The sequence below is a fragment of the Carlito syrichta genome, unplaced genomic scaffold (genome assembly GCF_000164805.1).
Source record: "Carlito syrichta isolate Samal-C Ts95f unplaced genomic scaffold, Tarsius_syrichta-2.0.1 Scaffold308142, whole genome shotgun sequence".
Taxonomy (NCBI): Eukaryota; Metazoa; Chordata; class Mammalia; order Primates; family Tarsiidae; genus Carlito; species Carlito syrichta.
Genome location: NW_007252238.1, coordinates 884,929 through 899,303, shown reverse-complemented (window position 1 = coordinate 899,303; position 14,375 = coordinate 884,929). Strand labels below are relative to the sequence as shown.

The following is a 14,375-nucleotide window of genomic DNA, read 5'->3' as shown; positions in this document are numbered from 1 at the left end:
ACTTTCCTTCTCAATGAAGTGTCTTATGTGTCCTAGGACACAGAAGCATTGGTATGCATACAAGTCCTGAATTTCAAAGTCTTATTTTTAAGTGAAATTCTGTTTGTTTAAATATAAACGCTAGCCACTACATAAAAGGAAGGAAGAAAATAGAATTCTTAATTTGCTACCTTATTGGAGAGAAAGACGAACATGGTTCATTGTCTTTGAAAGTTTTCAGTGTTGCTCTCTTGCATACAGAGCCGCTGTTGATGTTACCCCAGGGCACACACAAACCAGTGCCCAGACCCAGCAGGGGGCTGTGCTGGAAGATCACATGACAGCACCTCCATCGTCATGTGATCGTGGAGCAAAGCAGATAGTAAGCACTTCTTTGTGAGCAGCGTCCAGTCCTTGTAGATGGCCAGATTCTTCCGGTGTCTTTGCTATTTGAACTTGAATATGAAAATGTTTCCTTCTAATGCTAGCCCCAGCTTAGATTGACTGTTGAAGCTACATATCATCTGCATGGGAACACATGACAGATTTACTTTCTTCTGTGACTTTCATTGAAAGACTTTCTTATTTTTTATTTTTTTTTTGAGTTGGAGTCTCACTCTATCGCCCAGTTGTCCTGGAAAATCAAAATATATTTCCCTACTTCTAAGATGTTGATACATTAGGATTCAAAAAATACAAGGCAATGTAGCATGGTGGTGAAGAGGCAGGCTTTGGGAACAGGGAGACCTAAGTTTATACTACCCCTTCTCTGCCATTTATTTACTGTGTCCTTGAGAAACAGTTCAACCTCTGATCTTCAAGTTCCTCATCCATAGAGTAAGAATAACATATTGGTGGATTAAGTGGACCAGTATATGCAAAGTGTGTAATAATACACATCTGATCAATAGGAGTTATTGTTCGTGTGTGTGTGTGTGTGTGTATACACGAGTGTGCCAGTGTTAACTGTCATATTTATCCACAAATGCAGTTCATTGAGATTCAGTATCTAACCGCAAAATTAGTATGTGGCCTTAGCCACTAAGATGGCTACGTTGGTTTCCATCCTGGGAATTTACACGTCTGTATTTTTTAACACAGTTCCAAAGGATGGCCTCAAAAGCCAGGCTGCATTTGAAGAAATGAGGACAAATTACATCAAAGAACTGAGGAAGGTGGTAACTAAGTGTCCCAACAATTCTGGACAGAGCTGGCAGAGATTCTACCAACTGACCAAGCTTCTCGACTCCATGCATGACGTGAGTAGGGCCCTGGATTCCTGTTCAGTAAGGAACTGACCACCACACACACACTTCTGACCAAAGGAAACTAGAGAGCTGAGCGTTCTCAGGGTTTTGGGAAAGATTGGAGTCAACTATACTGTGGAAGGCAGTAAGAGTTAAAAACTGATTAAGGACTTTTTTTTTTCAAGTAACCTTTGGAACAACCATTATTTACAGCAAAGGGTATGCCATGGACCAGGGAGGCCCTCGGATTTGCTACAGATGTCAGATTGAGTTTCACATTTTTGCTTGCAATTTAGGAAATGTTTGGTTAGTAAAAATGTTTGCTTTAACATTGCATAAATAATGTCCATCTTCTACGACTGTTAATCTAATAACCCAATCTTTCAAAAAACATTATTAGTGGTTCGGGGCCAGCTTGGATCGTCTCAGCTTCTGCCAAATTTTGGATCCTCTATTCATTACTCTTCATGGGAGTCACCTTTCTTGTCTTGTGTAAATACGGAAAGTAGATTTTGCGCTCATTTCTAATTTAGTCAATTATAGATGTAACCGAGGTGTTTTTAGCAGTGTCTACAAAATATTGATTTGGATAACTCGCGTTGTGTGTCATTTGAAATATGCTTCTTGTTTCGCTCTGCAAGCAACGTCTCTAGTTCTGGCTCAAAGAATGTTGTATGCAGTCATGCTAACTTTGTTCTTCATATTTGTGAAGTTTCCATACTTTCTTTGGAGAATGTATTGCCCCAGTTCAGCTTATACGATTTGAATAATAAACTCTTTCAAAACAATATTTTTAAAAAAATATTTTAATACCTTTAAATATCTTTAAAAATATTTTTAATATCTTTAAAAAAATATTTTTCCATTGTCAAGGAAAATGTTGACAGGCTTCTGACCAATACGCGAATAGTGTTGTTATGGGCATAATAGTTTATCCTTTAGAAATCCGATTATGCCAGTAGAATGTCATTTCTCCCTGGTGCTAATGACATAGGGTTAATTGATAAAAGAATGTCACTTTCCAATGTGTTACACTGAGACTGTGTATATCATTGATCTTTGTTTTCTCTGAACTTTTCAAGTGACAAGAGTCAAACTCCCGCGAGGTGAATTCAGTGAGAAATAGTTTTGCTAATGATCAGTGGCACAAGGAGTGTGGTTTAGTGGAAAATCTTAGAAAGAAGAGATGATGGCAAGCAAGGCTTTGGGAGCACAGCAGACGCTCCAGTGATTTCCATGAAAGGAAACACAGGAAGCCAGAGCAAGGCCTTCCTTCTCATTTTATGTTGAAGCTACATATCATCTGCATGGGAACACATGACAGATTTACTTTCTTCTGTGACCTTCATTGAAAGGCTTTTTTATTTTTATTTTTTTGAGTTGGAGTCTCACTCTATCGCCCAGGCTGGGGTGCAGAGGCACACTCACAGCCTCCCCAGCGTCAACCTGCTGGGCTCAGGAGATCCTTCCACCTCAGCCTTCCAAATAGCCAGAACTACAGGCATGCACCACCACACCCGGCTAATTTTTTTGATATATTGTAGAGACAAGGTCTCGCCAAGTTGCCCAGGTTGAAAGACTTTTTTAGTAGAGATTAGAATGGGGTTTTATGGTTCTTTCTTAAATTCCTTTACTTGTACAAGTAGGCACAAGTGCAGTATTAAACAAGTAGTTGTCATCACAACACATTATAATAGATGATACGTTTTGAAGCAATTTCCATGTAATGACATGGACAATAGAAATTAAAACTTGACTGGGTGCAGTGGCTCACACCTGCAATCCCAGCGCTTTGGGAGGCCAAGGTGGAAAGATTGCTTGAACCCAGGAGTTCAAGACAAGACTGGGCAACACAGTGAGGTCATCTCTACATACATAAATAAATAAACAAACAAACAAATAAATAAAATTAGCTGGGCATGGTGGCACATGCCTGTAGCTGCAGTCCCAGCTACTCAGGAGGCTGATACCAGAGAATCGCCTAGGCCCAGAAGGTTAAGGCAGCAGTAAGCCAGGGTCATTCCACTGCATACTAGATTAAATGACAGTGAGACCCCAAATCAACAAAAAATAAAGAAAATAAAAAGGAAAACGTGTTTCTTCCACAGCCTTTCAGAATCTGTGTACCTTAGGTGACACAGGACAGGAGAGATACTAAGAGGCTACACCTGTGACCCCAGGTCACAACCTCTCTGCTGGTTTTTTTTTGTTTTTTTTTTTTAGTTGGAATCTCACTCTGTCACCCAGACTGGAGTGTAGTGGCCGCTCCCGGCCACCGCAGCCTCGACCTGCTGGGCTCCGGCGATCCTTTCGCCTCAGCCTTCCAAGTAGCTGGCACTACAGGCGCGTGCTACCACGCCCAGCTGATTTTTGATTTTATTGTACAGATGAGGTCTCACCAAGTTGCCCAGGTGGGTCTCGAACCCGCCAGCTCAGGCAATCCACTCACTTCAGCCTCCCAAAGTGCTGGGATTACAGGCTGAGCCACCGAGCCCGGCTGAAACATTTTAATTATAAAAGCTTTATTTTAGTGTATCAAAAATGTTTGATCTGAAAGGTAGCCTAACAGAAGCATCGTGAATGCTCTGTTTATATTCCTATCCCAGACAGAACATTGAAAAATGCATTGTAAGTCTGGAGGGACCTTTCTAGCATTCACACTTACTCACGCTCCAGACTGCCTACAGCTTTTTTCATTAATTAGTGAATCAGCATTTGTGGATTTTTTTCAAGGGAACAAAGAGCTACACAACATATTGGCTCTCTCTATTCGGAGGGTCTAGTTCTGGTCACCTTGTGGAAAAAAGAGCATTTGTTTCTAAGGGTCACACAAAGAGAACACTTTGAATGTAGATCAAAGTTCTGCTCAAATAGCAGACGTAGTATATGAGCTCTCAGGACACACATGGATTCCTTTTACCTAGTGCACATGTGTGTTGGCAGAACCATGCCAACGTGGGTAAAAGGAACATTCTCTGAAAGAACAGGTTGACAGTTAAATGTTTGAATCAGCCAGCGACTTTAATGAATCCAAAGCCCTCTGAACATCAGTCTTTCTCCAAGAAATATTTCAAAGAAGGCATCTGTGGTAAGGCTCAGTAGACATATTTTTGCATTGTGAATCTTGGGTGTCATATGTAAAGTACAGAGAACCCTTATTCTACTAGAGAGAACTGGCAAGAATCATTTCTGAGCTATTACTTGGAGTAGCCATTTTCTGTGGGTGAAGGAAGCATATTTCGAATGAATTTATTGCTAACAACTATTTATTTTTCGAGATCAAGGACTGTTTATGTTATAGTCACTGTATAGAACTGTTAGTAAATATCAAAGATGATATTAATAGTATCTCAAGGCAAAACTCGTCCTTTTTCTACTAAACAGCATACGATTGCAATTTAATGTCAGTGTACACACTTAGCAAAAATGTGCTTCATGCCTAGCAGGGTAGATAGTGCTACAGACAATACAAGATACAGGCATGACACCCACCCAGCCCTCGATGAGCTTAGGTTCCACAGAGGCGGCTGGAGCATAATGCTTGACAGAAGGTGAGCAGTGCCTAAATTGGTCTCCTGGTTGAGGGGACTCTTGAGAGCACGTGTGTGTTCAGGCATTCATCTGTGGCTGAGCCCCTGCCATGTTCCAGAACTGAAGGTGCAGGCATGAACAGAAGGCCCGTCTGTATGAGTCCACATATATCTCATTCAGCAGATCATTGAGTACTTCAAAGTGCCAGCCACTAGGGGAAGGACCCAACAGCAAGGCAGCCACACGGTACCTGGAGCCCCCAGGGAAGCGTGCTGAGGACTCGGAGTAGGTGAGCACGCTTTGAACTATGGACTCATTGCTGTTTATTCTTAGTTGGTACCAAGCCTTGTGGAGAAGGTAGGGGAGCCAGCTGTGCTGGGCAGGACACATGGAAGACTTCCAAGGGGGTGTCAAAAAAGTCCTTATTTAATAGAAGAAGAAAGCCCCAGAGAGTGATTTCTTATGGTTTCTAGGTAGCTGGTGGCACCTGAACCTCCTTGACTCACTGTTTAGTGCCCCTGACACCACCATCATGATGAGGGAGTACTTCTGGTTGATAGCAGCTGCTCATTTCTCAGCTGGGCTGCATTTTGGAGATCAGAAAGGCAGCATCTAGGAACATTAGAAACAGCTGCACCGCTCTCCAGCTTTCCAGACGCATTTGGATCCTCCCTGGCATGTTCTGGAATGCATCATTTCTGTGAGGCACGGGGTTTCATCTTGAAGGCAGTCCACCTGGTTTTGTACTAAAATGTCACGTGTGTTGAGTAGTTCCCAAAACAAAATGTTAGGTCTGCCTCCACAGAAGCTGAGCAGGCTTGGGGTTGGAGAATTTGTTTCTGCACGTGATCATTAAACCCAGATGAGAACCTGCCCCTTGGCGGGGCAGGCATCAGCATGTCACTGAGATGCTGTGCTCCGCCCAACAGAAAGGAATGCTCCATTGCTGCATAACTGCTTCCTGGGTTTCTAGGAGGAGTGCCTTCTCTAGCCAGGCTCTGGGAGCCAAAGCTTCCCTTTTGCAGAGGAAGGAGGGCGGTGTAGGGAATAGAAATCTGGTGAGACAGTAAATATAACACGAGCACACTGGGGAGACTTCATTTTTTAGGTGAAAAGGGCACTCGGTAGCAGTGACACTGTAATCAACAAAAGAGATGTTGCTGCAAGCAGCCATGACTGTTGATAAATTATTTTGAGAGTCTCATTGCTCATTTAATTAGCAGGTGCTCTTGCATCCGGCTGTGGTAGCGGTAATTTCCATCATGATCACACGATAGGTGGGTTAGAGATAGGCACAAACCTATTTTAAGCACTGCATACCCCACCCTGAAGGATGAAGCCACACATCTGGCTCGGTCTACCATTTATTTGGTCATGTCCCCATTGGATTCTGTGGTATGTCTTTCCAGTCAGGAAAAGTTTCTCCTCGGAAAAAGTTCTGAGGCCAACATAGGAGCCCGTCACAGAAATGAGACCACTACAGATAGCAGGAAGAGCATGGCCTATGGTGCTGAGTCATTTTTCCTCTCAGTGACCTTGGCGCTTTGCTGAAAGCATCTGGCCCTCAGTTTCTCCAGCTGTAAAACAGCAGTAAGTCCTGTCCTGTAGGAATCTTGGGGAAGTAAATGAAATAACACAGGTATTGATTCACCTGCCACATAACAGGCACTGAGCGAATGTCTGTCCTCTCTTCCTCTTGCTCAAGTGACAGTGAAATGAAATTATTTGATTCTGTGTCTATAATAAAGTACCCAGTGCTGGTATGTGTGTGTGTGTGTGTGTGTGTGTGTGTGTGTGTGAGAGAGAGAGAGTGAGAGAGAGGTTAAAGCCACATTCTGTCTCACACTGAGCTAAACAACTACTTAATATAATTATTAAGTGTTGTGCTGCCTTCTTCTTTGATAAAACCATGACTAATAAATACTCTAAATAAAGGAAGAGTTGTTTATTCCTGAGTCAGCTAAGTGAGCAAAGCTTTATCTTCCAAGGGTCCAAGGAGAACAGAGGACAGAAATGTGAAAGAACCACTCCTCTTGAAATGGAAACCTTTACAGATCTAAAGACTTTAATTAACAATTAACGTGGAGATCTTACTCTTTGTCTACTCTTTGAAACCAGTGGAACAATCATTAATGGTTTACAGCGTCTCTTTTCGAATTCCCATTGTAGATGGGCTGGTATTTGCATTTACAGATTTCTGATTTCAAGGGTTCAGAATGCATCACTCTGGCTAAGTTGTGCCAATGGATGCTTATTTTATTTTATTTTTAGTTGGAGTCTCACTCTGTTGCCAAGGCCGGAGTGCAGAGGCACGCTCACAGCCACCCCAGCCTCGACCTGCTGGGCTCCAGCTATCCTTCCACCTCAGCCTTCTAAGTAGCTGGAACTATAAGTACGCACTACCATGCCCTGCTAATTTTTTAATTATTGTAGACACGAGGTCTTGCCACGTTGCCTGGGATGGTCTTGAACCCGCGGTCTCAGGCAATTCACTCACCTCAGCCTCCCAAAGTGCTGAGATTACAAGCTGAGCCATGGAGCCATGGATGCTTATTTTTATTTAAAATATGTTTATGCTTATATAAAGGGAAAGAAATACATCAAATATAATTAAAAACAAAAATGAGTGACTAAATGGGCAATAAATCATAATAGGTAAAAATGTTCTGGTATTTTAGTATGGAGGATAAATCTGGCCTTGATGACTTTCAGTGCGTTGTGGAAAGGTCTGGACCATCCAAGGATTGGGGTATGTTATATGGTGATAGCTGGGGCCGTGAAACCCTGCTAGAAGGTGTGACTCCCTACAGAGATATGAAGGGTGTCCTTATGTGTTGTTCCATCTTGGTTTAAGGTAATATCAATCAGCGGCCATGATCGTGTCTCTTGAAGCTCCCCTAGAGTCTGTAGTCAGTTCCTATTGTGATAGGCCACAGAGGAGTTTAATTACCGCTCTTCCTAAACTTGTTGGAAAGAGGCTGTTCATAACCAGGGCACAATATAAGAAAAAATATGTTTCAGTGTCCAGTTGTTTTATGCTCTGTGAAATGAGCCATCTCTTTCTCAGTTACCCCTTGTGAACAGCCTCCAAGGATACATTCAAAAGAAGGGCTGCTGAGGACTCTGCTTCTGAGAGCGAGGACAGTGCCTTGGGGACCATGAACCCCCTGGCAGCAGGGACTCACTCTTCAGTAGCCTCTCTCTTGCCAAGCACTGTACTGGTGCTAAAGATATAACCACAACAAAAGAGACTTGGGTCTTCCCCTCACGGAGCTTCCAGTCTAACAGGGAATATTAACTGGGATCAAAACCCAGTATGCAAGATGCTCTGATACGGAGTGTCTGCCATGGGAACTGACAGGATAGAGACGGGGCCGTGGCATGAGTTGAAAGGAATGACTGCTAAGCTGAGACCCAAAGGACAAGTCAGAGCGTGCCGGATAGAGGGAAGCTACTTTAAACCAAAGGAGTTCACATCGCAAGAGAGACAGAAGCAGTGTGATTCTGAGAACTGGAGAACGTCCTTGTATCCGAGAGGCTCATGGAAGGAATGGAGAGAAAGAGGAGGGAGACTATGAAGGGATCTGCGAACCAGGTCAAGGAAGTAGCAAGGGACTCTGACTCAACCACATTTTAGAGACTCGAGAGCAGCTCTGTCTGGTCTAGTAGCCACCGCCATGTGTGGCTATTTACCTTTAAATTAAGCAACATTGAAAAGTGGGTCCCTAGTCACACTAGTCTCATTTCAAGTGCTGAGTAACCACATGTGGCTAGTTGCCACCATATTGGACAGTATACAGAGTTGTGTTGGACAGTGCTTTCTAGCAGATGCTAGAGAATCTATCAGAGAGGGGCCAGAGGGCATGAAAGGCCAGGTGGGATGCTGGAGCCATTGTCCAGGTGAGAGATGGCAGGCTAGGGCAGGGGCACCAAAAGAGGTTCAGGTATGGAGTAATAACTATGGGCAATGAATAGGATCTGGAGGCTGAGAGAAAGGGGAACCGGTCAAAGATGAGCCTCCCAAGATTTGGAAGTAGATAGCTGGGCAGTGTGGTACCCTCATGGAAAAGGGGGCTGAGGGTGAGATCTGGGAGAGGGGAAGAAGAGCTTGTTTTATTCAGACAGGATTTGAGGTGCCTGTAGGACATGACAGGGGAAATGTCAGGTGAACACAGTTCTGTGAATGAAGCAAAGGAAGATCAGCCTGCTGCTGCCCACTTGGGAGGTGGTGGCACTGGAGCCTGGGACCTGCCCGATGTCAGTATGGTTCAAGATGATGACCAGAACAAAACCCAGAGGAAACACTGCAGTGAAATGGACTAAAATGGGGAGGGGACTGCAGAGAGTATGGGAAAGAGGCAACATGAGGGACATTGGGGTCAAGCCAGAAAAGAGTATCAGGGTCCCCACTTCACTAGCGGTGGTCTGAGGGTCAGAAGCTGCAGAAAGATCAGTTAGAAAATGGTCTGAAGGCCAAGTTTGGTGGCTCATCCTGTAATCCCAGCACTTTGGGAGGCTGAGGCGAGTGGATTGTCTAAGCCCGGGGGTTCAAGACCAGCCCGGGCAACTTGGTGAGACCGCATCTCTACAATCAATCAAAAATTAGCCGGGCGTGGTAGCGCACACCTGTAGTTCCTGCTACTTGGAAGGCTGAGGAAGAAGGATCGGAACCCAGCAGGTCGATGTTGGAGTGGTCGTGAGCATGCCACTGCACTCCAGGCTGGACAACAGAGTGAGACTCTGACTCAAAAAAAAGAAAAAGAAAGTGATCTGAAAACCAGGCGCCCTGAGGAGGTAGTTGTGAAGAATGATGGACTGACCCAACCCCTGTAAGACTCATGAGCAAACAAGGACAATAGTCAGGGTTTTAAAAAAAATTCTAAAAGGGTCGTCCAGCAAAGCTCCTTAGTAAAATTGCTTTAATAAATAGAAAAGAACGGTGATTCTTTCTATTCTAGGATGGGATGTATGTAAATGAACAATTGGAATGCAGTCCAGAGAACATGCCACTTTTTTGTGTTTACATGGTTGAGTATGGCTGGGAGAACTCAGTAGCTCAACAAACCCTGTCTTTGTAAATAACCCCCAAGCAGACTTTATTCTAGACCTTGGCTGGCTTGATTATATACTGTTCATGCATCTATGTGTATATATACAAGTATATATCTCTCACATATAAGGAGTTTGCCATCAAGGCAGCCATGAGGCTTCCAGCTGGTTTTGCATTTCAGTCATGATTTTGTTTGGGACACCCATCCTGAGCCTCCCCCATCCCGTCACGTCCACATGACATGAATCATCATGGCGCATCATTTCTGCATGCAGCCACAGTGTCTGTGTCTTCTTTTGTCTTTCATTCTTGATCATGGTTTTCTGTGGCTGACTTAATGCAAAATCCAGGATATTTACTTACCTCATTCAAAAAGTTTCCAGTGGCTAATTTTCAGACAACTTACAGTCCTTACCAACTGTGATCAGCAGCCAGGCAGCATTCTAAGATGTAGTTGTACTTGATTATATTCGAATGATGGGAAAAAAAAGTCAACGTAGGAAGTTTCCCTTCCCTTTTTTGTTTATTTTATTTGTATATATTTTTAAGCGATAGGATGTCATCTGTCACCCAGGCTGGAGCGCAGTGGTGTAATCGTGGCTTACTTTAACCTTGAACTCCTGGCTCACACAGTCCTCCTGCCTCAGCCTCACAAGTTGCCGGGCCTTTCTTTTTTTATTATTTTATTTTTAATTGTGGTAAAATACACAAACATAAAATTTACCATCTTAACTAATTTTAAATGCAGAGCTCATAACGCTAAGTGCATTCTCATTGTTGTGCAACCAATCTCTGTAGCTTTTCATTTTACAAAACTGAAATTCTATGCCCATTAAAAAAAAAAAAAAAAAAAAAAAAAGACTCCGCACCACCTCCCAACCCCCTCAGTCCCTGGCAGCCAGCCCTATACTTTCTGTCACTATGAATTTGACTACCTCATGTAAATGAAAACCACACATTTGTCTATTTGCAACAAGTTTATTTCCCTTAGCGTGATGTCCTCCAGGTCCATCCATATTGCAGTGTGTGTCAGAATTTCCTTCTTTCATAAGGCTGAATAATATTTTGTTGTATGCATATACCACATTCTGTTAATCCACTAATCTATCAAGGGACACTTGGATTGTTTCCTCTTGGCTGCTGTAAATACTGCTGCTATGAACATGTATGTGCAAATATCTCTTTGAGATCCTGCTTTATTCTTTGGGGTATATTCCCAGAAATAGAATTACTGGATCAGATCATATAATAATTCTACATTTAATTTTTTTTTTTGAGTCTGAGTCTCACTGTTGCCTAGACTGGAGTGCAGTGGCACATTCACAGCTACTGCATCCTTGACCTGCTGGGCTCTGGCGATCCTTCTGCCCTAGTCTTCCAAGTAGCTGGAACTACAGGCATGCGCCACTATGCCCAGCTAATTTTTTGATTTATTGTAGAGACAAGGTCTAGCTAAGTTGCCCAGGCTGGTCTCAAACTCCTGGGCTCAGGAAATCCTCTCGCCTCGGCCTCCCAAAGTGCTGGGTTTACAGTTATGAGCCACTGTACTGGCCTCTACATTTAATTTTTTGAGGAACCACTAAACTGTTTTTCACAGCAGCTGCACCATTTTACAATCCCACCAGCTGTGCTTAAGGATTTCAGTTTCTCCGCAGCCTTGAAACTCTCCTTATTTTCTGGCTTGTTTTGATAGTACTCCTCTTCATGGGTATGAGGTGGTATCTCGTTGTGAGTTTGATTTGCATTTCCCTAATGACTAGTGAGGTTGAGTATCTTTCCATGTACTGCTGGTCATTTACATATCTTCTTTGTAGAAGTGTCTATTCAAGTCTTTGCCCCATTTTGAAATCAAGTTTTTGGGTTTTGTTGTTGTTGTTGTTAAGTTGTAGGAGTTCTTGAATATTAATCCCTTATCAGATATATGATTTACAAATATTTTCTCCCATTCTGTGTTTTTCTTTTTGCTTTGTTTTGTTTTGGTGTCAAAATCTTCTTTCTCTTATGAACTTAAAATGAAAGCAGTTTGTTTCTTTTCGTTCGCAAAATGAAAAGCTGTGACTGATCCCAGTTTATTTAAGGAGAGGAAAAAAAGTATTTTTTCTTATGATGCCCACTCCTGCTTCATCCTTAACCTTTCACAAGACCCACAAAAGGTGTGCCTTTGTTCACAACTAGTTTTGGACATTTGTAAGAGAGTAACTTTCTATAAAAAATTTCTATAAGAATGCTGGGAAAAACAAGGACCTTGCCCTGGTGTGGGAAGAAATTGTGCATTCCATACCCACTGGACTCTGTGAGATTTGTGCTGCCACAGAGTGAGCTTTCTGGAGAAATAATTTTTTTTTTCAGGTAGAAAGTACCACAGAGTAAGCCATACTTCTAGAAGATCACATCTAAATCAACACTGATGCCCAGGAATCTCTTCCTGATCGAAAATCTATCTGGGAGAGATTTTAGAAAACTATCTCATTGTCTAACACCTGTGTCAATAAATCCCCCCTCCTGGGCAGCCCAAATCTCTCTTCTTACAATAGAATAATAACTGTATAATACCCAGGATTTACATGTGCCTTTTCCTCCTAAGTCCTGTCATTAAATCCTTCTAATGTCTCCATGAGGTGAGGATGAGTAAATATTACTATTTAAATTTAATCACCCCATCTTAATTCCTTTCTCTATAAAAAGAGAATAATAGTAATATTTACTCTGATTATTTTTACCCCTTTTTTAGAGAACGGAATTAAGATGAGGTGATGACATGCATTTCCACACATTCATAAATGAGGCAGGGGTACAGGGGAGGAGGAAGCACCTGCAGGAGATGTCACCTGTGGGTGGCAAGACCAGTCCTCCACCTGGTCAGCTCCATTGCTGGTGGGTTAGTTATCGCTCAGGACTTTTCTACAAAGCGCATATTACCAGGGCCAGTGTTGGACATGTGGTCTGTGCTGTCCCACAGAAGGGTCCCACTATAATGTTCTGCTGTCCCTATCTTGAAATTCTTAATAATATTTGGACAAGGGACCCCTTCTTTTTCTTTTGCACTGGGTCCCACAAATGATGCAGCCGGGCCTGGGCGTAATACTTAAGATCATGCTGGTTAGAGTAGAGTGTGAAGAACACCTTGCAACGGGCAGAACACCGGGCAGGTGTGCCCAGGGAAGAAGGTGGCAGGAGGTGAAAGACAGAAAGCTTAGGTGGAGCAGGACAGAAGACTCCAAGGAGCCAAGAGACTCATCAATACACTGAAGAACAGCTTTAAACCTAAGGCCTGATTTGACATGAAAAGGAAATAGTGGAGGAATTTTATAAAGAGAGACACACTGTTGCACAATAGAGAAGAAGAATGTTATTGCCAGTGCCATTTTGGACTAGAGGAGATAATTTTAAATGACTGATACTTAAAAGGCCAAGAAGTTGCCAGTTGACCAATTAAGTTTATCAAGGTCATGGTTAAAGGGACTAGAAAGTGTATATGTTTAAATTGCAGGCAGTCAATCCTCATCATTCTCAGACTATATATACGACTTCACCTACTTGCTAAGATTTATTTGTAACCCTAAAATCAACACTCAGGGCACTTTTGCAGTCATTCGCAGACATCTGCAGAGCTGTGAAAAATGTCTGCCGCTGACGTGCTTGGGCCAGGCTGAGGTTGAATACGGCAACTCTGCTGTCTTATTTCAGCTCTCCTGCTGTAAATAATCGTCCATTTTTGAGATCTATTGCCTGCCATGTTTTGTTTTTGTTGTTGTTGTTATGGCATTTTTTTGTGCTTCTCTTGGTGATTTTGCTGTTAAGAAGGTCCCCAAGCATTGAACCCAAGCACTGTCTGGTGTTTCTAAGTGCAAGAAGGCTGTGGTGTGGCTCATGGAAAAATATGTGGATTAGAGAAGCTTCCTTCAGGCATGAGTTATAGAACTGTTGGCCTTGAGTTCAATGTTAAGAAATTAGCAATATACATTAATTTTTTTCATTGTAATAGCTTTGAGGGGTACCTAGTTTTGTTCTGGGCTTTAAGTGTACCCACCACCCCACCTGTGCACGTTGTACCCGATAAGGCAGCTTTACGCAGAAACACACATAAAACAAGGTGAAGCTATTGATCATTTGATGACAGAATTGTGACTGGCAGCTTGTGAGAGCTGAACCCTGTACTTCCCCTAGGAACAGTTGCTCAGTATTCGTTTAATCATTGTTCACAGGGACTCTATAAGAGATAACTACCGTGAATATTGAGAACTGGCTGTGAATGTATATAATCCACAGGGAATGTAGAAACAGAAGAAAATGACTTCTGAAGGAACAGCCAAAGATGGAAGCCATGAGTCATGGAAGCTTTCTAGTTGAATGACAAGTTCTAGAATTTTTAAGTTGGGTGAAGTCTTCTGTTACCTGGCCCTTTGTACAAGGATTCTTTCTAAAGCATTTCCTAAAGGGCTAGAAAAATCTGAATAATAATTGGAAAGATCTAGTTACCACCATGTCATTTAATTCAGAGTCCTTTTTTTCCTCACATTTCAGTTTGGGGGTTTTTTTGGGGGGAAGGGGGCGTCAGAGTCTCACTC

General features: G+C 42.7%; 1 protein-coding gene across 2 annotated transcripts in view; it reads left to right on the top strand.

The window, feature by feature from the left end:
• NR3C2 (nuclear receptor subfamily 3 group C member 2) overlaps positions 1-14,375 on the top strand; it is a 362,756-nt gene that overhangs the window by 337,865 nt on the left and 10,516 nt on the right. For both annotated transcript variants that reach the window (XM_021716062.1, XM_008065056.2), the window contains one exon: positions 1,081-1,238. In XM_021716062.1, the coding sequence (XP_021571737.1) occupies positions 1,081-1,238 (158 nt within the window). The remainder of the gene's footprint in view (positions 1-1,080; positions 1,239-14,375) is intronic.